Source organism: Elephas maximus, chromosome 1 (genome assembly GCF_024166365.1).
Source record: "Elephas maximus indicus isolate mEleMax1 chromosome 1, mEleMax1 primary haplotype, whole genome shotgun sequence".
In the NCBI taxonomy this organism is placed as follows: domain Eukaryota; kingdom Metazoa; phylum Chordata; class Mammalia; order Proboscidea; family Elephantidae; genus Elephas; species Elephas maximus.
The window spans coordinates 21385398-21408778 of NC_064819.1; the positions used below are offsets into that span (position 1 = coordinate 21385398).

At 37.0% G+C, this 23381-nt stretch overlaps 1 protein-coding gene across 4 annotated transcripts in view; it reads right to left on the reverse strand.

Moving 5' to 3' along the window:
• Window positions 1–23381, reverse strand: part of OPA1 (OPA1 mitochondrial dynamin like GTPase) — a 99176-nt gene that overhangs the window by 58099 nt on the left and 17696 nt on the right. For 2 of the 4 annotated variants that reach the window (XM_049880176.1, XM_049880168.1), the window contains 5 exons: window positions 16533–16643; window positions 11373–11426; window positions 8781–8885; window positions 7109–7195; window positions 6397–6510 (listed from right to left, as the gene is read on the reverse strand). In XM_049880176.1, the coding sequence (XP_049736133.1) occupies window positions 6397–6510; window positions 7109–7195; window positions 8781–8885; window positions 11373–11426; window positions 16533–16643 (471 nt within the window). The remainder of the gene's footprint in view (window positions 1–6396; window positions 6511–7108; window positions 7196–8780; window positions 8886–11372; window positions 11427–16532; window positions 16644–23381) is intronic. The other 2 variants (XM_049880193.1, XM_049880185.1) reach the window with 1 other exon arrangement.

Here is a 23381-nt window from a genome sequence, read left to right on the forward strand (position 1 = left end):
CAGTTGACTGAGTTGTCCCATGAGACTATGGTCCTAAGCCTTCAAACCCAGAAAATGATGTTGAAAGATGGTTCTTTCTGAGGACTATCCGTATTTGTGTCTTCAATGAATGTATGTGCCTGCACCCACATATGTGTATTTACACATACCCATAGATACTTCTGGAGCCCTGGTGGGGCAGTGGTTAAGAGCTACGGCTGCTAACCAAAAGGTCAGCAGTTCAAATCCACCAGCTGCTCCTTGGAAACCCAATGGAGCAGTTCTACTGTCTCGTTAGGTTGCTATGAGTCAGAATAGACTTGACGGCAACATAGATACTGGTGAAGATCAAAGACTACAGCCTTCAGTATGGACCACACTTCAACATAAAGAAAACAAAAATCCATACAACTGGACCAGTAAGCAACATCACGATAAACAGAGAAAATATTGAAGTTGTCAAGGATTTCATTTTACTTGGATCTGAAATCAACACCCATGGAAGCAGCAGTCAAGAAATAAAACAACTTATTGCACTGGACAAATCTTTGTAAAAGACCTCTTTAAAACATTAAAAAGCAAAGAAGCCACTCTGAGAACTAAGTGGCGTCTGCCCTAAGCCATGATATTTTCAATCGCCTCATATACATGTGAAAGCTGAGCAACGAGTGAGTAAGGAAGCCTGAAGAAGCCTTGATGGCTTTGAAATTCTGCTGTTGGCGAAGAATACAGAGTGTACCATGGACTGTCAGAAGAAAGAACAGATCTGTCTTGTAGGAAATACAGCCAGAATGCTTCTTAGAAGGCAGGATGGTGAGACAGCCTCACTTACTTTGGACATTTTATTCAGGAGGGACCAGTAGCTGGAGAAGGATATCATGCTTGGTAGAGGGTGAGCAAAAAAGAAGACGACTCTCAATGAGAGTGGCTTAACAGAAAGCGTTTGGTAGTGTTCGTTCCTTCCTCTTTGTTTTTGAAGAGATTGAGTAAGAGTGGTGTCAGTTCTTCTTTGAATGTTTGATAGAATTCTTCAGTGTAGCCATCTGGTCCTGGGCTTTTATTTTGTCAGCAGTTTTCTGACGACATCTTCAATCTCTTTTGTCATGTGTCTCTTTAAATTATCTACTTCTGTTTGTGTTAGTTTGGGTATGTAGTGTTTCTAGGAATTTGTCCATTTTGTCTAGGTTTTCCAATTTTTTGGAGTACAATTTTTCATGGTAATCAGTAATGACCCTCTTTATCTCTGCTGGATCAGTTGTAAATGTCACCAATTTCATCTCCTAAATTGGTTATTTGCCTATTCTGTTTTTTTCCTTTTGCCAGTCTAACCAGCTGTCTATCTATGGATCCTTTCAAAGGACCAACTTGGGGTTTTACTGATTCTTTCTATTGTTTCTCTAATTCGTTTATTTCTGCCCTGATCTTTATATGTCCTTTTATTCTGGTAGCTTTTGGCTTTATTTTGCTCTTCCTTTTCTATTTGTTCAAGTTGTCGCTTTAAGTTAATGATTTTGGATCTTTCTTCTTTTGGTGCACTGCAGTTAGGTGTATACCAAAAAACCAAACCCAACCCGATACCATTGAGTCGATTCCGACTTATAGTGACCCTATAGGATGGAGTAGAACTGCCCCACAGAGTTTCCAAAGAGCGGCTGGTGGATCCGAACTGCCAGCCTTTGGTTAGCAGCCGTAGCACTTAGCAACTATGCCACCAGGGTTTCCGTTAGGTGCACGTGTATTTATAATTGTTATGTCTTCTCGCTGGATTGACCCTTTTTAGTATTAAGTAATAGCCTTCTTTATCTCTTGTAAAAGACTTTGATTTAAAGTCTATTTTATCTGATATTAGTATGGCCACACCTGCTCTTTTGTGTTTGCAGGTTGCATGAATATTTTTCTCTATCCTTTTATTTTCAGTCTGTTTGTGTCCTTATATCCAAGGTGTGTTTCTTGTAGACAGTAAAAGGGTGGACCATATTCTTCTGTCCATTCTTCCACTCTCTGCCTTTTCCATGCAGCATTTAGATCATTTACATTTAAGGTTATTACTGAAAACAAAGTGTCTACCTCACTCATTTTGCTATTTGTCTTTTGAGTGTTATGCATCTTGTGTGTTTTTTTTTAATTATGATTTTTCTGTTTTTGTTTGTATTTGGCTGCTTTTTTGTGATGACTCCTTTTGCCAGCTTCCTTCTTCTGAATGTTTCTTCTTGGTGATTTCTTAGTGGTTACCACATACATTACAAAACACACAAGCGTAACAATGTTTAATGTATGATTAACTGTTAACATGCGACCTTCACGTAATAAATCCATTCCTGCTATGTTCCTCTCTCCCCTATTTCTGTTGGTATGTCTCCATTAACATCAATATACAACCCATATTTGATAAGTTTACTTTGTACTTATTTCTTGCAAGCTTGATGCTGTATTGTTTGCAGGATTTAATCATTGACTTTATTCCCTGAAGGTATCTCATACTTGGTCCTTACGATTGCCCATGCTGTTGTGATTTCTGAGCTCTCACTTTCTTATTTTAATTCTTTTTTGACATGTATACATACGAGTATTTATTTAACGCGTTTGCCTTTCCATTTGTACTCCTCCCTAGAATAATATTTGTAAGCTGGTCTGGTGCTGGCAAATTCCGAGAGCTTCTGTTTTTTTCGGAATGTGTTGATTTCCCCCTGGTTTTTGAATGACAACTTCGCTGGGTAAACAATTCTTGGTTGGCAATTGTTCTCTTTCAGTATTTCATATCTGTTGTTCCACTGTCTTCTGGCCTCTAGGGTTTCCAGTGAGAAACACACACTGATTCTTATGAAAGTCTCTTGCTATGTATGTTATATTATGTTTTTCTCTCGCTGCTTTCAGAAATTTTCTCGTCTTTGGTTTTCAGAAATTCTATTTGGATAGGGTGTGGAGCCGATCGCTTTGTGTCTCTTTTAATTTGGGTTCGTGTAGCTTACCGTATTTGCAAGGATTGGTACTCTGTTCAGATCTGTGAAATTCTGATTACCTCTTGGAAAATTGTTTCTATGCCTTTTCTTCTGTCATGATGTTCTGGGATTCCAACAACTCCAACGTTAGATTTAATTGAATACTGTATTTCCTTTTGGGTTTGTTCACTTTTCTTTGTTCTTTTCTCCTGTTTCTCTTGAGACTTGGTAAGTTCAGTTATTTTGCCTTCTAGTTCATGAACAGACAGCATTCTGTCTGCTGTCTGTTCAATTCTATTGTTGAGTGTTTCACTTTTTCTAATTCAGTCGTTTTATTCTTCAGTTCCAGTAGTTGTTTTTTTTTTTTTGAAGTTTTCAATTTCCACGTTGAATCTCTCATTCTGTTCCTCCATTTGTTTCCTGATCTCCACTAGTTTGTTTTCTGTTTGCTTTTCGCTTTCTTTAAACGTATTTATCACCACAGTTTGAAAATTTTCAATTCTCTGCATTATTCTGGCCTCCACAGGTAAAATTTCCTCTTCTTCGTTTGGCTTTTGACTAGTCCTTCTTCTCTTGTGATTCTGTGTGTCTTACTATTTTTTTGTTGAACTTGGGCCATTCTGTTATCTTTGTTTTTTTACTTTAAATCTTGTATTCTGGTTTTTGTGGGAAAATTTTCTGATTGAATGCCCTGATGGTATAGGTGACAAGTGCCCGGCTGCCAACCAACAAGTCCAGGGCTTGCACTCACCAGCTGCTCCATAGAGCAAAGATGTGGTGGCCCAGTTCTGCACTCATAACCCTAAGAATTCCATGGGGCAGCTCTATTCAGCCCCACACAGTCACTACCATAGGCGTGGTAGTTTCTCCTGATGACCACTAGAGGGCACTCTTATAATTAGTTTTTTTTTTTTTTTTTAAAGTGCTGCTTCGGGAGTTTTGGATGCTTGGTTTCTGGAATTCAATATGCATGCATGGGTGGGAGGGTTTAAGCTGGTCATAGGTGCTGATGTAAACAGTGGGGTTCAACATTCCTGCGGCGAAGGTGAGGGGCTCTCTATGTCTTTTCCTCATGGGTGTCCCTGCACAGGCTCTCCCACAGCTCCCCACTGTGGGCTGTTGCTCTTTGTGTTGCACTGTCAGTCTGAAGCATTCCCCTCACCCTGCTGCCCTTGCTGTTCCACCTGGTCCTAGGGTCCATCTGTCTTGGGCCTCTGTGAGATTCAACAGCACTCTCCTGCAGCACCACTGTCACCCTTCGCCCCCTCCCAATTGCATGGCCCATGAACTCCCATGGCCAATTTGCACAGCCTTAAAAATAAATCAGGCTACAGCTTCCTCAGATTAGCACCTTTTCTGTGTTCCCTGTTTGGGGTGTTGCCCATCCCTGTCCCAAAATGGCTGTCATGAGCGAGTGCTCCTCATATTAGCAGGTAGGTTCTTTCAGCTTCTGTGCTGTCCCCACTCCTCCTCTCCCCTGCTCCTGAACTCGCCCCAGCTCTCCAGCACCTCAGCTGCTGTCCAGAGTTCTGCGATCTCAGTCAGAGCTTGTTTTTATTCGTTGTTCAGTGGGTTAGTTACTGGGGAGTAAATGGGAGACTCCACTCACTTTGCCATCTTGCTCTGCCTGCTGTCGTTCAATATTTTGCCTACAGAATCCTTCAATATTGCAACCTGAGGCTTGCATTTGTTCTTCAGTTTTTTCAGCTCAAGAAATGCCAAATGTGTTCTTCCCTTTTGGTTTTCTAACTGCGGGCCTTATTACTCTGCTCAAAATCCTGTGTTGGCAACCCTTTTTATTCAATATAGAAACCAAAGCCTGTACAGTGGTCTATAAGCCCTAATAATCTGCTTCTGCTTTAGCCCTCTGATCGCATCATGTCCTACTCTTCATTCTGCTCTTGACACATTGGCTTCCTTGCTGTTCACTGAACATGACTGCCACCCAACCACCCCAGGGGATGTGCATTAACTATTCCCTTTGTTTGGAACACTCTTGTCCTAGATATACTATGTCCTTCATTTTCTTCAAGTCCAGGATCAAATATCACCTTCTCAACGCAGCCTACCAGCACCCTGCTTGTGTCCACTTGCACAACACTTACTATGTTTGAACATATAACATACTCTATACTATGATAATTTATACTTTTTATTTATTGTCTGTCTCCCTTTACTAGAATGTATCCTCCATCATGGCAGAGATCTTTGCTTTATTCACCAATGCACTGCTTAGAGTAGTCTGGCATGCATAAAGCACTCCAACATATTTACTAATTGAAAATATCATAGCAGTACACTTGGCTTTTCTACCTGTGACCATAGATGAACTCTTCTTTAAAAAAAAACCTTTAATTTATTGCTGTTGTTGAGAATATACACAGCAAAACATACACCAATTTGACCATTTCTATGTACACAATTCAGTGACATTGATTCCATTGTTCAAGTTGTGCCACCATTCTCGCCCTCCTTTTCTGAGTTGTCTCTCCCCCATTAACATAAACTCACTGCCCCCTAGGGTTCCTATCTTTTGAGTTGCTGTTAGCACTTTGATCTCACATAGATAGATCTTAAAAGAGCATAACGCTCAAGGCAGACATTTTCTTACTGGTTAAGCTAAACTGCGGCTTGGTTTTAAGAGGACTTCAGGGGATATTTTGGTTTAAGGTTTACAAATTATCTCAGAGCAATAGTTTCAGATGTTCACCCAGCCTCTTCGGCTCCAGGAAGTCTGAAGTCTATGAGAACTTGAAATTCTGTTCAGCATTTTTTCCTTTTTTATCAGGATTCTTCATTAGAATCTTTGATCAAAATGTTCAGTAATGGTAGCCAGGCACCATCTAGTTCTGGTCTCATGGCAAAGAAGGCAGTTGTTCATGGAGGTAATCAGCCACACATTCTGGATGAACTCTTAATGCTTCTCTACAGAAACAACTTGTATGCTGACTCTCGGCCTCTTCCATCTCAGTAATTTTGCTCCTGCAATTGTGCCCTTTCACTTGTATCATCTTTTTTTCTCCCTTCTACCACATCATCAAAACCAGCATGTACATATCTTTAACCACATTCCCTTGATTCAATATATTTCAACTGCTACTGTCCCATTTCTCTGCTCTTTTTTTAACAGTAAAACTAGAAAATCATCCATATTCACTGTCTCCACTTGCAACATTCTCATTCTGTAACTCAGCCTCTCACTTATCTTACTCATAATAAATCCAGAGGCTCATGGCTCAGTCCAGTCTGCCCCCCACTGCACCTCTGGCTCTCTCCCACTACTCTCTCCTCACTGCCTCAGCTCCCATCATGCTGGCCTCTGGCTGTTCCACTTCTGATTTCCACACTAGGGAGGATTCCAAATGCTACATTACGAATTCTTTATTTAGTTAAAGTTCTTCATTTCTGTACAATGAACAAATCTCACTGAAGTGGTTACTTTCCTGAGGCACTTCACTTGCATAGCCTATTTTCTTACCTTAACCGGAGAGCGTGTCATCATCTCGCCGGAGCCACGAGGGAATATTCGAGCTTGGGCAATCATTTCCAACACGCTAGTTTTCCCAGCACTCTGATCTCCAACGACAACAACCTGACCACAAAACAAGTAACAGTCACTCGTATTTTTCTGACATAAAAAATGTTCTGAGATATTTTAGTCTTTTAAAATATCTGCTGTTAAAGAAACGATTTTAAAAATATTATCAATGAAAAAATGATGGTTGATATGCACACTGAAAATATAAGAAGCAAAGTATTAACTGGATCCATTTTTATAGCCAAGATTATTTAAATAACCTGTGTTAATTAAAACCACGATTTCTAAAATCAGATTACTAATTTTCCATAATTCTTTTTGACAGCTAGTTTATGCTTAACAAGGGCATATTTTCAATTCTATGAGGGTGACTTTCACTCATGCCTAATTTAATTCGCTATTCAGGTATTTTAATTCATGAATATCGTAAATATGTAATGCCAAATATTTGATAGCCTTCCTTTGTAACAGATAAATGTAAGGAAACCAACGGACCAAAATGAAGAGTTATAGTCAAAAATTCAGTGCCTAAGACATCAACTACAACACATGAATAAAATTATGTAGATTATAAATATATTTGCATTTATACTTAAAAATCTAAAGTACATTTTTTGCTAACAGTTAAGTTTACTATTAATATTTTCCTTACTCGTGGCAGATGGTCTTGTGTATTGTAACTGGCATCATAATCAGAGAGAACATCAAGAACTTCAGAATACATGTCAATCAAAGATTTCTGTAAAATTTAAAAGAATTGATAACGTAAAGCAGTGAAGACATTAAAAATAATACCACACAGGTATCAAGAAAAAAGCAGCTGATAAATTCAAAGCTTTTCCATAATCACTGTAGTTTTTTCTAATTACATAAACATTCATAGTAAAAACTTAAATACTACAGAATAAAATTCCATTTCTTCTTACCCAGTTTACCCATAATTATTTAGAGATATCTGATTTAATAAAGGACATTAATTCAGGGTTTCCTAACCTTCTAATTACACAGTAAAAAAGGACAGTTATTAGAAAAAAAAAAAAATTTTTTTTTTTTTTTTTTATTAGAAGCTAGTATTAAATGCCCAATAGAAGGTTGGTAACACCAAAAAGGCCAAATAAGGGGTCAGAGAGCCAACTGACCAGGAAATCATCCTCTCCCAAGTTTGGTGTGTAAGAGTGGGAGTGAAAGTGAGCGAGAGAGAAAGCTGAAGAGAAGATAAAAGAAAGCGTATTCTGATAACTATCAAGTTAAAATGTGAGCACACCAGAGGCAGATCATCAGAGGCAGACTTCCTCTACTGTTTCTGTGTTAACTAGGTGCCTTGTACATAACAAGCTTCAAGTAAGTATTTGATGAATGAACAAACCAATAAATAGGCCTAAACAGAAAGGGCTACCATTAACCATTTAATAATTAAGAATAAGGAGTTTTAGTTTTAATGCCAAGGTAGAAGCAAAATGAGGGCTTAAGGTTCCTTTCATTTCTTAACACCTAGAATTAAATGGAAGGCAACGCCTGGCCCACTCACCTAAAAATAAATTTAAAAAATTCCATTACCATTTTATTTTAGAGAAAATACTGTTTCTTAGGTAAGCTCTCAATATATACTAACGCTTGGCCATGACTTTCCTCAGTTGCCTCATGCCATACTATTCACCTGTTTCGTGTAACCGTGATTTAAGGCTACAGCTACTACAGCATACTAGGGCTATATGCGCATCTTTGGGCCCTGGCGACAGTGTACGCAAATCCCTTATACTTACGTTAAAAGAATTACTGCAATTTGATTTAACCCACATGGCTTGGTTTAGTGAGGGATAAGATTTACTTTATTATGATTGCCAATGTGCTAGTGGTAACAATACTAGCTAACATTTTTTTTCAAGAATTCTTTAAAATGCCTAAGGAACCTTCTGAAAGAAAATGGTAATTGTTTTTTTAAACTGAAGAAAGTGGCTTAATTGTTCACTGTGAATACAAGTAAGGCAAATGATGATATGTCATATTTAAATGTTCATCAGTTCACAATTCTGATTTTATAGTTGTACAGGTGAAATAAGCCTAAAAATAAACTAGGCATTTCAGAAAAAAATAACTGGTTTAAGACAAGTAACTCTTAAAAGTATGAAGACTTTCATGGGTGTAGTATAAAATGAATGTTTGGAGACTATAACTTGGAAGTGTCTTAATACAAGAAGGGAACTTCCTTCCCCCAAGGACAACAGGATGACAGAACACTAGACAGCATCTTAAAAACTGGGATCCGTGAACACAGGAATTTAAGGGGCAAAGTTCTGAGAATTAGTAAGTTAAATTTAAAATACCTTAAGCTTACTGTGATGGATGCCTTTGTCATCCTTTTGTAATACCAACTTTCTCAATTCTTTGTTCTCCTTTTCTAACCGTTCCAAGATTCTCTGGTACTTCAACTGCAACAAAATAATACAGGCACTATTTAAGAAAAAGGTGAGTTAACAAATTACATCAGTTAAGTCTAGATTAAATCTTCCCCCAAATCCTGAAGTCACATTGCCTGATATTGAAAGTAAAATATTATGTTTAAAAAGCTTCTACGAAAATGTTGAGAATAAAACTAAATTATGACTATTATCTCTTCATGACAAACAGTGAAATTTATCACAATTTTCTATCACAAGTTGGCATTTTCTTCGGAAAATTCTTTGATACTTACATTGAAGAAATTATTTAAAAATACTAAAAATGTAAAAATTTAAAGTGAGTTCCTAAGGTCATTCTATGAAATAATATTTCCTATTTTATCCAACTTTTCAGGCTTCATCAGAGGGACATTCAATAAAAATTCAAATTCTTTCCATTTTCCACATTATTTTATGTTTTAATTAAAATGATATAAAGTGACATGAGCTAACAGTATCTGAGCGTGCATCATGTGGCAGGCCCTTTACCGTGTTACACGCGTTAACTCAGCCCTCACAGAAGCCCCGTGAGGCAGGGGTTATACAGACTAGGAGGTCAGGGATGTTTGGCAGCCCGCCCAAGGTCACCCAGCTAGTAAGTGGTAGAGGAGCAGGGATTGGAATACAGAGCTGGCTGAGTTCAGGGCCTACACTCTTCCAAGTTTTAATTAAGTTTCCACGGCCAGAGAATATAATTTTTAAAGTACTGATATAAAAATAGACTTCAAAAGAAGATAAACCTGCTTGGACAGGTTATTTTGTCAAAGCAGTTGCTTGGATGCTTACTTCTCAAATAAATTTGAGCTTTGCTAATTGGTCTTCCTAGTTTTTACACTGCTATTCCTTATTGAAACATCAATGTTCAGAAAATGACTGTCAAGGCCCAGAGGCTGACAACTACAAATAGCGCAAGTCAAAGGGTGGGTACCAATCAGTATATAAGGGTGAGAAGATGGCCACTGGCTCCTGTGTCAACATGGGACCAATTTTGGAGAATCTACATTTTCTGGGGACAGAAACATTCTTTGGGACAGGTACCACTTTGCAGCCATAGAGATGTTCTATTGGGCTGTCCCCCAAAGTGCTACATCAGTAATTCTCAAACTTCAGGATCTATCAGAATTACCTAGAGGGCCTTTAAAGACAATGGGTGATAACAGAGTCTCTGATTCAGTGTAGGGCCCAAGAATCTACATTTCTAACAAGTTTAGAAAGGATAGTGTTGTTACTGACCCGACCAAAAACACAAAATCATTGCTGTCAATTCCAACTCATAGAGACCCTACAGGACAGAGCAGAACTGCTCCACAGGGTTTCCAAGGAGTGCCTGGTGGATTCAAACTGCTGACCTCTTGGTTAGCAGCCATAGCTCTTAACCACTACATCACCAGGGTTTCCGTGACTGCCCCAGAGACCACATTCTGAGACCAGTGATTCTTAACCCTTAGCTGCTGATTAGAATCACCTGTCTTAGAAGCCTTAAAAAAAGATGTATGTTGACGCCTAGACTATAGGTGATTCTAATGCATGATCAGGCGTTAGAATCAATAAATAGTAAGGAAATCTCTGACTCAAAAAAATTAGCTATTTAATATCATCCAGATTGCTCCTTGTTTTTTTACCCTTAAAAGAGAAACTTAAGATACGTCTTAACTTCATAAAATAACTTCTTAAGTGCAGCATATCATTGTTATTTAAGCAGAGTAAGAGGAGGGAGTAGGAAGAGGGCAATTTTCACTAGAATGTTACCTATTCATTGCACTGCACTGAACAGGTCTTTAATGATGATTTTATCATCAAACATGAGAAGAGCTTTTCAAAACAGTACCAAATCTATCTTTAGAAAAATACTATCTGATTGGGTTTGAGCTTTAGAGAAGCAAAGGAAATGGGCTCAAGAGAACTCTGTGATAGACTCAACTCAAATTTCATTAACTGTAAATTGCATGCATGGGTTTATACAAGGATAAACCATTCTGACACTTTTTTCCATGGCAGTTTCTCTTTAAAATTATAAGTACATGATTCACTCCAAAATAGGTTTTTACACATAAACAAAACAACAACAACAAAAATCTAAACCCACTACCTCAAGTTGATTCAGACGTATAGTGACTCTGCAGGACAGAGCAGAACTGTTCCATAGGGTTCCCAGGACTGTGACCTTTACAGAAGCAGACTACCACATCTTTCTCCCACAGAGTGGCTGTTGGGTTCGAAACGCCGACCTTTGAGTTAGTTGCTGAGTGTTCCACTGTGCCACCAGGGCTCCTTACAAATGAGTTAATTCCACAATTACCTGGTTCCTTCTTTATTTCTTACTTCTCAGTTAGCTTTTGCATTTGTATCTACAGTTACAAGGTTCTACCATTAAGCCACCCCAATTTTTGCTTTGTTAAAAAAATTAATTTCCACATTACCAAGGTCACATTAGAGTATAAAAAAATGTCTCTAGTTTTTCTTACTCATTAGAAGTACCTGAGTACGCAGAAGTTCTTCTTGAAGTTGGTCAATCTTCTCTTTGTCTGAAACCTAAATATTTAAGGTAAATTTTTATATAGAACGTACAGTAAGTCAAATTAAAAAAAAATTTAAGAGTAAAAACTACTGACTTTACTTGCATATTTAATCAAAGCAAATTTTAAATCAAATGATTAAGAAAGCATAAACACCTGTATTCATCAATAAAAGCAGCTCAAGATTTCATACCGAGAAGTAAAAACCTAAACAGAAAAGCAGTCGCTTTCCTGTTGCTGTTCCAGTCAATTCCTATAAAAGGCTTGTTGGAAAAGTAAGAGATCAGCACACAAAGCTACTATTTTCTTCCTGGGCTATTTTGTATTAAAGCACAGGGAACGAGATACTTGGAGAAATAAAGCATGGACACTCCTACAGAAGTGTGTTCTGGGAAATCAGATACCTGCTACCATTTGTAGCTCTTGAAAAGCTCCTTGGTAATAGCAGAACTTTTTGGCAAATATTATCTCATCTGTGTTGTTAAGAGGTAAATATGATAAATGCAAAGAAAAACGTATGTTTTCAGAGCTTTAACTGGAGCCATATGGTTGTTTCTGAGCCTGTTCCAGTACAGTATCTGCTGACTCACAATACAGAGAGTGCACCGGTAGCAATGAGCCAAGCACAACAACTAAAGTTGATCTGAACATACAACAAAAAAACAAACAAGTATTATGTAAGCCACTTCAAATTGTCATTAACGCTAACAGTTCTAAGACAAAGTTATCTAACTCCCTCTCTCACCAAAAAAACTGTATTGTATGAGAGGCTTTAAAGTAGTCACAATACAATTCTAAAATACAAAATACAATGATCAATTATAAAGTGGTCAACCAGTGTTGATAAATAAAAAACGATCTCATTTATGACAAATCCGTGTAACTGTAACTCCATGGTGAGGTACATAAGTTGTCATTCTCAGTCTTTTAAAAAAATTGGCTAATTCCTGATCATCAAAACGTGTAAATATGAATTTACTTCATAGCAGACCAAAATCAAGCTAAAATTCATACATGTTTTCATTTAAATTCTTTTTCATCTTCACTCATTGGCTATTTAAGCAATCAAGACACGGTAGCAAATATTTTTGAAAAATTTTTTAATGATTTGCTTATTGACGTAGACATTAATAAGTCTTGTTCACACTATTGAAAGTTATTTTCAAATCTTAATTCCTATTTCTAATACTTTCTCAAAAATTGCCCCAAACTTTTACTCACAAAATATAGACGACAATGCTTGCTAGAAATATTTTTTTTTTCTTAAAAGCCTATGACTTAAAGTCTCCAAATACAAGGGTAATTAGGAAAAATACGCTAATATAAAACAAGCTTTTATTGTTTTCTCATTCCTATGTAGCAAGCAGAGGCTTGTTGATAAAAGATTCTCATTTCAACAGTGTGTGTGTGTAGAATGAACAAGAATTATTAATCATCTCAGAAAAGGTAGGGAAATAAGCAAGTTGGGGGAGGGAGACCACATCCACAGAATAAAAACTTGCAGGTCAATGAAGAAAGGAATGACCCCACATTTAGTCATCTGGCATGCCATCCTACTGCAACAGTGTGGTCATAAAGATCTGTTATACAGATTAAATCCCCAATTCACTCTGAAGGGGGCTAAATCTGATTCCCTTTGTTCCATTAAATATTCCTCTAACTGCAGCTAAATGAGCGTAAAATTTATCAATAGTATTAGTATAAATGTTTTAGTTCTGAATGTGAACATTTAATGATTTCATGCAATATATTCTAAAACACTATGAAAATACACATTACATTGGGGGCAATAATGAAAAGTGAACACAATTACACAAAAGAAGTTAGAGTGGTGATTATATGCCAAGGGTCATAAAAGATTCACCTGCTTAGAAATTTGGTAAAATAAAAAGGTTACATAAAAAGTTAAAATGATATAAGGTTATTAGAATATTACAAATGCAATCTTTATGCTAATATTAGTGTTTAGTAATCACGACTGTAAAGATTTTTATAAATTCATATTTTTAGGAGCATATAAATTTATCATTTGCCCTTCTGGCACAACTGTTAGGAATAGCTCAGGCAGAGTTTACCGATACACTTCCTATCTGCTCAGTTTAGTGGAACATAAAAACTAATCTCAATGTTCTATTAAGGACCTATGGTGGTGGAGTTAAGCACTGGACCTAATATTTTCTAGGAAACAAGAGGAAAACCTTTAGGACAAAACAAATATTAAAGATTGATGAGGAGATACTTTTGCATATTCTCTTCAGAGAACAGCACACGCTCTTTTTAATCTGTCGCCTATCCTAGGTCTCAACAAGTCATCTGGGTGCTTTTTATTTTAATGCATTCTCATTTTACAGTATTTATTAAAGGCCATGATGCACTCTTCTGGGTAAAATGCAGCCACTTACGACAAGAATAAGTCCACGTCTTGTTGTTTAATATATTCAGACTGTATTTTGAAATTAATTTAAAACTCACCCTGACACAAATGGATATGAATGGTCTGGAAACCAGAGCTTTTCTACAATCCCAGGGCTGTGAAACTGATGGAGAACGCGGAATCCTCCACAGAAACAAGCTACAGCTGAAAGAGAACAACCTTTACTGGCTCCTCCCAAAACCAAGCCTGATTTTAAAAGCTTCAGTAGTTTTTCCTAGGAAGCCACTCTGGCTATTCTGAAACACCGAAGTAGATACATAAAAGACTCGTTTTAAAAAACTCTATGAAGGTGGATATATCCACAGGAGGTGAAACTACCAATGGCAGCTTTAACCTAATCTCTCTATTCCATCTCTTTTGTTCAGAAGATATAGAGACAGTTTATTAGCTGCTACTAATAAGATACTAAAAAATGAAGGCCTACTACTTTTTTCAAGACAGTGAGGGAGAACAAATGATTAAAAAGCAAGCAGCTGTGGTTTTTTGTGCCTCAAGTAAACGTCAAATGCCTGGAATAATAAAAATCTCACAAATTAGGATTTTGATCATTATGATGGTGAAGGGCTGGAAGTCATCTGTCCACTAAGTATGGGAGAAGAGGGTAGGATATAGTAAGGAAACTGCGTCTGAGGATAGCTAGGAGCATGATTTCACACACAGTAACTCCAAAGGGAGCAGGAACAAGTCCTGTTTGGTGCTCCACTGAGTGTACCTTAATAGAGAAAACAAACGTAGGTAGTCTTGTCGGGCTCTATTTAACAAATGGAAAAAGGGAGGAATTCAAGGGTTAAGTGGATAATTCAATAAACATTAAAACAGAAACGATATCTCTGACTAATAAAACCTCCAATACCAAACCAAGGGCCGCTGAGTCGATTTCAACTCATAGTGACCCTATAGGATAGAGCAGAACTGCTCCAATTGGGCTTCGAAGGCTGTCAATCTTAGCGGAAGCAGACTGCCACATCTTTCTCCTGCAGAGTGACTGGTGGTTTCAAACCACTGACCTACTGGTTAGCAGCTGAGCACTTTAGCCACTGTACCACCAGGGCTCCTTCTGACTAGTAGACCTAAAACGAATATTAACTTTTGGCAATGTAGAAAAACAGCTAATTCATTACTAATATCCTTTCAATTGTCAGATTCAAAAGCACATCTGTATTTCTAACCCATATCTAGAATCTTCAAGTGGCAGGTCTGTACGATTCATTTCAAATTACTTTATTGTTATGGAAAAAAAAAAAAAAAACACAAGAACAACATGTACCTTGAACTATATTCATACTTCTAATTACAATACCTTGAACTGTATACATATTTCTAATTACAATATCAGAATATACTAGCTCCTCCTTCCCCTTCTTTTTATAACAAAACTACGGTATGGATAGCCCTTGTTCAGCAGTCAGTCCGAACATCCCATTTGTTAGAATATTTAAATGGTTCCCTCAACAGTGTGCAAGACAGGGAATGCTAAAGTACTATTTAAATAAAGTAAGTCCTTCCTTGGCTGAAAGCATCTAGTTTAACCAACTGTGAAGACTGTAACTTATTATTTTCTCCTTCCACCTATGTTATTCATTCTCTGAAAGCTAAACAATATCCAGGAGTCGATTCCACACCCACAGCCATGGAATTGAGAAAAGCCAGCAAGTGACACTGAGAAAATAAACAGAACTATGATGAAAACTTTCAAGTATTAACCACCACCAAAGGGGACAGGTTAGGCAGCAGAATTTTTGCACTACATCAGTTCAACCATAATATTGGTTGATTTAACTGTCAGAACCTACAGGAAGCTAATTAAATACACGACTAATTTTTGTTCTTCTGAATCAAGGTTTGTATATAACTTTAAAACTCTTTTTCTGACCTAATAGATGTAGTATAATTTAAAATCACTGCATTCATTTCATTTTGACCCAAGACGCTCATCAGAATATTAATCTTAGGGTCCATGCGATGGGATCATCCAATAGCCAAAATCACATTTTTAAGGACCTCTTCATTGCACCAATAATCAAATATATTTACAGGTTTATGCTGATTTTATTAGAATCTGTTCTTTGGTGACCAGAATTATATCCCATTTCTGATGTTCAACCTCTCAGTGGTCCAAGACGAAGTATTTCTGCACTGACTGTACTGCTGAATGTGAAAAACTTTATGTAATGAGTTTTTTAAAGAATATAAGAACTACATGTTTTTGTGCAAAGTTAGATCAAAACTTTTTCTTCTGTAAGAAATACGAACATTCCCTGATAATGATATATGCTAGCTAAAACAAATAAATAAATTTCATGCTTTAAATAATTTAATTTGGCCACCCACAGTAATCCTTTTCATTTTAGAAACAAAAACTTGGAAAACAACTAGGTAAGCTGGTTACACATTTAGGGTGGCTCAGTAACTAGATCAAGTAAATGGCAATTCATAATTCTACTCTAAGTACAAATCCATGGACATTTACAATTTAATTTTCAGAAACTAACTTCCTATGTTTGGGATTTCTTTATACTACCTACTGTAGGAGTTACATGTTTGTATTAATTATCTTTCAAATTTTTCCTTTGTTAAAAGTGATTTTTCATAATTGGAATCCATGAAGGGATTAAGGCGACATGAAATCTTGACAGAAATGGCTGATTAGTGTGAACACATCAGTAGCCCCCTTAAACCGTCCATCACCTTTCGCTTCTGTTGGGCATAGCTCGTGTTATACTGGCCGCTGGCTCTGCGTGCTTCCTCTTCATGCTCTTGGATTTGCTGTTGTAAGAGAATGAGCTCACCAAGCAGACCCTGCCATGAGTTTACAATGAGGAGAAGAGGAAGATCGGGGAGGAGAACAAGGTTAAACCAGAGGGCACAACAAAGGAACAAGAGTAAGACAGGGAGGAAGGGCGAGCTTATAACAAAAATGGAAACTCATTTATGTACCATTAGATCCGCCATGCAACTGGGCACTATACTGCGTTTCCATTTTTTTTCCCTCAGTAAAATTAGATGCCTCAGAAAAATGAAACAGCATAGTTTAAAAAGTGAAAAGGAAAATGCAATAATAAATGACTGTTTGCCGAATAAAACGAGCCAGATATATAAAATCAACATACTGTAAAACCCAGACTAACTGCAATGCTCACTGAAGGAGGAGCTGATGTTAACTAAGCTTCCTGGTAACCTTTATTTCTGAGTTGCTAATATGCGCCTGTTGATCTTGCAGGCCAAATATTAATTTTTAATTTTAAGTCTCAGGACTGAATAGAGGGTACATAAGGTATGAAGGACTGGGTTAAAGCTGGAAACTGGGTTTCTTTTTTTACTTTTAGGTAAATTATAAATTATTACTAATTTTTACTTATTTAATAATAATATTATTATTTTTAAGTAAATGTTTTTTCTTGTTATCTGACTTCAAGACTGCAGTTCCTCAAATCCTTATTGAGTTTTCTGGCATTGAGTTAATCAGGGTTTTACATTAATTCATATATTCTATGTGCTGTGCACAAAAGCTTGTTTGACTAAAATTTAGGTTGTTTCTGTAAAACTGAAAAATGTTTTAGGTTTTGACTTTATGCAACATCAAAAAACTAGTCTGACTGAATTTTCACTTTTTACGAGCTGTTATGACATCAAATAGAAATAGCCTGAGAATATAACCAAGCCTACTACATCAATTCCTAAAGCAAAGTATTATAAAAGAACATAGATATGGAGACAAGCTAGTTATAAAAAGTAAAAATAAAACCAAAACCGGTTTGGACCTATGCACAAAATAATCACCTTCCCTATTTCTAACATTCATTCCATTTAATAATCATGAAATGTTAAACTGGTACAATATTTATCATGACATATTCATGTGTAGGATGATACTCAAACACATGTCATTTTCCGATATAGTATTTCTATTTGTTGGCCCGTTAGATAATCAGCCTCGAGAAATGCGGGGCAAAGACAACAAACACTTGATGATATCACAAATCTAATATTTTCTCAACTAGAAATCCTAAAAAGGTAAATTTTCAATGAATGAGATAAATAACTGCACAAGAATAGCATTCTGGGAGAACAACGGGCTCGATTTTTACCAAATTATAAAAATAAAGAGGTAGGTACAATAATACTTAATAAAATCATCTAAATTAGGACTTTTAAATACATAGTTTGAGCTTTTTAAAACGACTGCCAAAACATATTTAGTACAATACAGTTATAAAGTCCCTTGAAATATGAAGCTGATTCACACCACTCCAAATTAGTAAGACTCAACCAGAAGCTGAATTACTTCATTCACCTTATAGAACCCAAAACCTTATATAAATACAAAAGCTTTGCAGAAGTAAACGTACGCTGATTATTCAGTATTATAGTAAAGCATGTTAAATTAGGAAAAATATTATTAATCGAAGACTTTTTATTTTGTTTGATTTTTAGTTTTAATACATAAAGAAAAATACGCTATGATTATTTTCAACCTTAGACAATGAATGAAACTGGTTAAATTACTTAAAAGATGAAATTAGTTGCTTTCTCTTAGCATGTCAAGTAAGAGACTATTAGAATGACATGTAATATAACTGAAATTTCAATTTTGTTTCCAGATTCGATAGTATAAGATATATTTATAAGAACCTACAGTTAACTTTTAAGACTTATTTTTAAAAACCCTTCCATTACCATTGGCATAAACGACATGCTGGCCACTTTTTAAGCCTCTGGACCTCAGAGGTAAGGTGTTATTCTGGCTCGAATGCATTAAGCTTCACGGTGGGTCCCTTCTGAAATGCGTGAAGCTCAGCAGACCAGAGTTGGAGCCTTACTGCAGTGTAGGCTGAGCATTCTATTAGGTGAGGCTTCCTAGATGTGTTAGTTTTGTAAGCTTTTGCTTTTTCCCCTTTGTTTCTCTGAGGTGAGGTTTGCAAGCATAATTATGGCTTTCCTGTGTGATGGTGAGGGCGCCCTGATGGGTCTGTTTTGGTTTTTCTCCATGTAACCTAATGGAAAGGTGCCAGCAATAAATTATCTACCTAGTTCTCAGTGGCATACGAGAGTCATGCCACAGATCGTGGTGCCGGGGTGCCATTCACCTCATTGCCAGGTCATATTTCTCAAAATCCATAACCAACCAAAAATTCAAACACACTCAATTAAGAAGCATGCATTCTAATACTGAAAACACATGCCATCAAAAAAAAAAGATTAAGGAGAAAAAAACGTAGTAATGAAAGAGTTATTAAATAAATCAGTTCTATGGTCATTATCTATCAAAGAAAGACAACGTTCAACTAATTCACAATCTCACCATTACCATAGTAATTCTTTTATGACATTGCATTCCAGCAAGCAGAAAGCATTCACCTTACATTTATTCATTTGGTCATGACCATAATCACTTTTTAAAATCATCCAAGTGTTTAGATTTCACAAAACAGTTCCTTTTAAAGAAGACTTCATATGTTGGCTTCTACTTTCATTACACAGTAGCACACCTGCTTTAATTAACCCACCACAAATACTCTAATTAATTAAATTCCACAGCAGTGAGAAAATACCCGCATTTCTTAACTGTGCTCTTCTATCAGGCACACAATTCTTTCTTATTTATAGCTTAAACCAAAACCCCAAAAAACTCGTTGCCGTCAACTTGATTCCGACTCATAGTGGCCCTACAGGACAGAGTAGACCTGCCCCATACTGTTTCCAAGAAACACCTAGTGGATTTGAACTGCCAGCCTTTTTTGGTTAGCAGCTGTAGTTCTTAACCACTGCACCACTAGGGTTTCCACAGCTTAAACAACCCTCCCTAATTCACTGGGTCTATCTATACATGATTGTATGATAAATAATATTCAGTATATTACAAGAAAGCGCTCTCTTTCCAAGTCCGTTACTGAAGCACTACAATCTGAGGACAGTTGAAATTAACTGCTACCTCCTGAAAAAAGTTGGAAGAAAACATGAATTAGATACAGAAAAAGCTACTTACACTATACTATAAAACATAAGGAAGTTATTCTTCCCCAGTTATAGGCATCAAACCTCACCCTTCCTAACAAGTCATGGGCTAAGCTTCTAAGCTAAGGCCATATATGGAGAAGGGGAAGAAATGCGTGTATGTACTGTATAAGACACTCCTCAGGTGTGCGAAATACATTTTTTCTTCAATAAATATTCTCTCAAGCTAGGATATTTTTCTCCCAAGAAAACACACAGTCACCTTTTTAACAACTACAGATGCTATACTCTCTAAACATCTGATATGTCATGTACAATGTTCTCAGTTTTCAAAAAACATGATAAGGCCAGATCAAGAAAATCAATAATAACTCCAGAAGCCAAACTGTCAACTGAAAAAAATGCTGTGATGATCTAAAGTTAATCATTTTGGTGAAAATTATTTTATATACCATCTCAAAACATTAAAAATCAATCATATTTGAGTACACATAAAATACTGTCACATTTTCATTGTATTTTAAGAATTTACAAAAGCAAGGCCCATGTCGTTTTCATTTAAGACACAGCACCTAGAGTAAGGTCTGACACATATTAAACATATTACAGCCAACATGTAGAACAGGGCTTGGCACATGAGCGTTGCTTGAATGAATCAAATTACTATTAGCCAAAGGCGCATTTAAAGTTTCTAACGTAAAATCCAAATAGGGCTTCTTAAGAAATGCCTCTTCTGTAAATAAGCCTCACATACAAGCCTCTAATCCATTTTAGAACCCCCTAGAACAGATTACACAGAAGAAAAGCGAGGGGGAGAAATTAATCAAATAATGTCAATACGATGTGAATTTAAATTGTAAGGTAATAATGATTGTTGTCATTACCACCTTAACAGATGTTTGTTTAGTGTTTATTTAATGTGCCAGGTCTTGTGCCAATAATCACAACATAATCACAATGGCCTACGAGGAAGGGTTCTTCCTTTTACAGAGAGGAAACCAGAAGCACAGAGAAGCTAGGTAACTTGTCCAAGACCAATCAGCTTAGAAAGCTTAGAAAGGGCAGGATCTGAATTCCGGCAGTGTGACTCCAAAGTCTGCATGTGATACCAGTCTGTAATAACCACCTTACTGTTTTCAAAATGCCTTTGATCCACTAGGTTTAACCACATCTACAAGGGTAAAATGGTAATAATGCAATACACTTGGAGGTATATTTCAATTACCCATTAGAGCAGGAGTTGGCTGACTATGGTGGGCTGTCTGAGTAGTTGACCTTACGCCCTGCAATGCTAAAATATTTAATACCAGGCCATATAAGGAAAAGTCTGTCAACTCCTGCTCCAGAACTACGACTGGGGAAGACCTACGTCCAAAAGCAGAGTTGAACTTAATGACGTGGATTGAGTTAAGCTTTCAGGACCTTCATTTGCTGATGTGGCATGTCTCAAAATGAGAAGAAACAGCTGCAAACATCCATTAATAATTGGACCATGAAATGTACAAAGTACGAATCTAGGAAAATTGGAAGTCATCAAAAATGAAATGGAACACGTACAGATCAATATCCTAGGCATTAGTGAGCTGAAATGGACTGGTATTTGGTCATTCTGAATTGGACAATCACAGGGTCTAATATGCCAGGGATGACAAACTGAAAAGGAATGGCACCCCATTCATCCTCAAAAAGAACATTTCAAGATCTATCCAGAAGGAAAATGCTTTGGTGATAAGACAATATCCATACGCCTACAACGAAGACCAGTTAATATGACTATTATTCATATTTCCGCACCAACCACTACTGCCAAAGATGAAGAAACTGATAATTTTTACCGACTTCTGCATTCTGAAATTGATCAAACAAGCAATCAAGATGCATTGATAATTACCAGTGATAGGAATGCAGAAGCTAGAAAGAAAGAAGGATCTGCAGTTGGAAAATATGGCCTTGGTGGCAGAAACGATGTTGGAGATGCATCAAAGAATTCTGCAAGAACGACATCTTCTTTATCGCAAACACCTTTCTTCAACAACATAAACGGCAACTATACACGCGGACATTGCCAGATGGACTATACAGGAATCAAACTGACTACAGCTGTGGGAAGAGATGATGAAGGAGCTCAATATCATCAGTCAAAACAAGGCCAGCAGCCACCTGCAGAATACACCATCAATTGCTCACATGCAAGCTCAAGTTGAAGCTGCAGAAAATAAAAACAAGTCCACAAGAGCCAAAGCATTACCTTAAGTATATCTCACCTGACTTTAGAGACCATCTTAAGACTAGATTTGACTCATTAAACACTAATCAATGAAGACCAGACAAGTTGTGGAATGACATCAAGGACATCATACATGAAGAAAGCAAAAGGTCATTAAAAAGACAGGAAAGAAAAGACCAAAATAGATGTCGGAAGAGACTCTGAAACTTGTTCTTGAAAACAAGTAGCTAAAGCGAATGGAAGAAATGAAGTAAAAGAGCTGAACAGAAGATTTCAAAGGCTGGCTTGTGAAGACAAAGTGAAGTATTATAATGAAATGTGCGAAGACCTGGAGTTAGAAAACTAAAAGGGAAGAACTCTCGGCATTTCTCAAGCTGAAAGAACTGAAGAAAATTCAAACCTCAAATTGCAATTGTGAAGGATTCTATGGGCAAAATGCTTAATGAAACAGGAAGCATCAAAAGATGGGAGGAATACACAGAGTCACTGTACCAAAAAGAACTGGTTGACATTCAGCTATTTCAGGAGGTAGCAAATGATCAAGAACTGATAGTAATGAAGGAAGAAGTCCAATCTGCACTGAAGGCATTGGCAAAAAACAAGACTCCAGAATTGACGGGATACCAACTGAGATGCTTCAACAAATAGATGTAGCACTGTAGGTTCTTGCTTGCCTACACCAAAAAGTTTGGAAGACAGCTACCTGGCCAACTGACTGGAAGAGATCTATATTTGTGCCCATTCCAAAGAAAGGTGACCCAACTGAATGTGGAAATTATCAAAGAATATCATTAATATCACATACAAGCAAAATTTTGCTGAAGATCATTCAAAAGCAGTAGTAGCAGTATATTGACAGGGAACTGCCAGAAGTTCAAGCCGGATTCAGCAGAGGATGAGGAACGAGGGATATAACCGGTGGTGTCAGATGGACCATGGCTGAAAGCAGAGAATACCAGAAAGATGTTTACCTGTGTTTTATTCACTACACAAAAGCATTCGACTATGTGGATCATAACAAACTATGTATAACATTGCAAAGAATGGGAATTTTAGAATACTTAATTGTGTTCACGCAGAACCTGTACATAGATCAAAAGGCAGTCCTTCAAACAGAACAAGGGGATACTAAGTGATTTAAAATCAGAAAAGGTGTCGGTCAGGGTTGTATCCTTTCACCATACTTATTCAATCTGTATCCTGAGCAAATAATCCAAGAAACTGGACTATATGAAGAAGAAAGCAGCATCAAGATTGGAGGAAGACTCATTAAGCACCTTCGATGTACAGATGACACAACCTTGCCTGCTGAAAGTGAAGAGGACATGAAGCACTTACTGATGAAGATCAAAGAC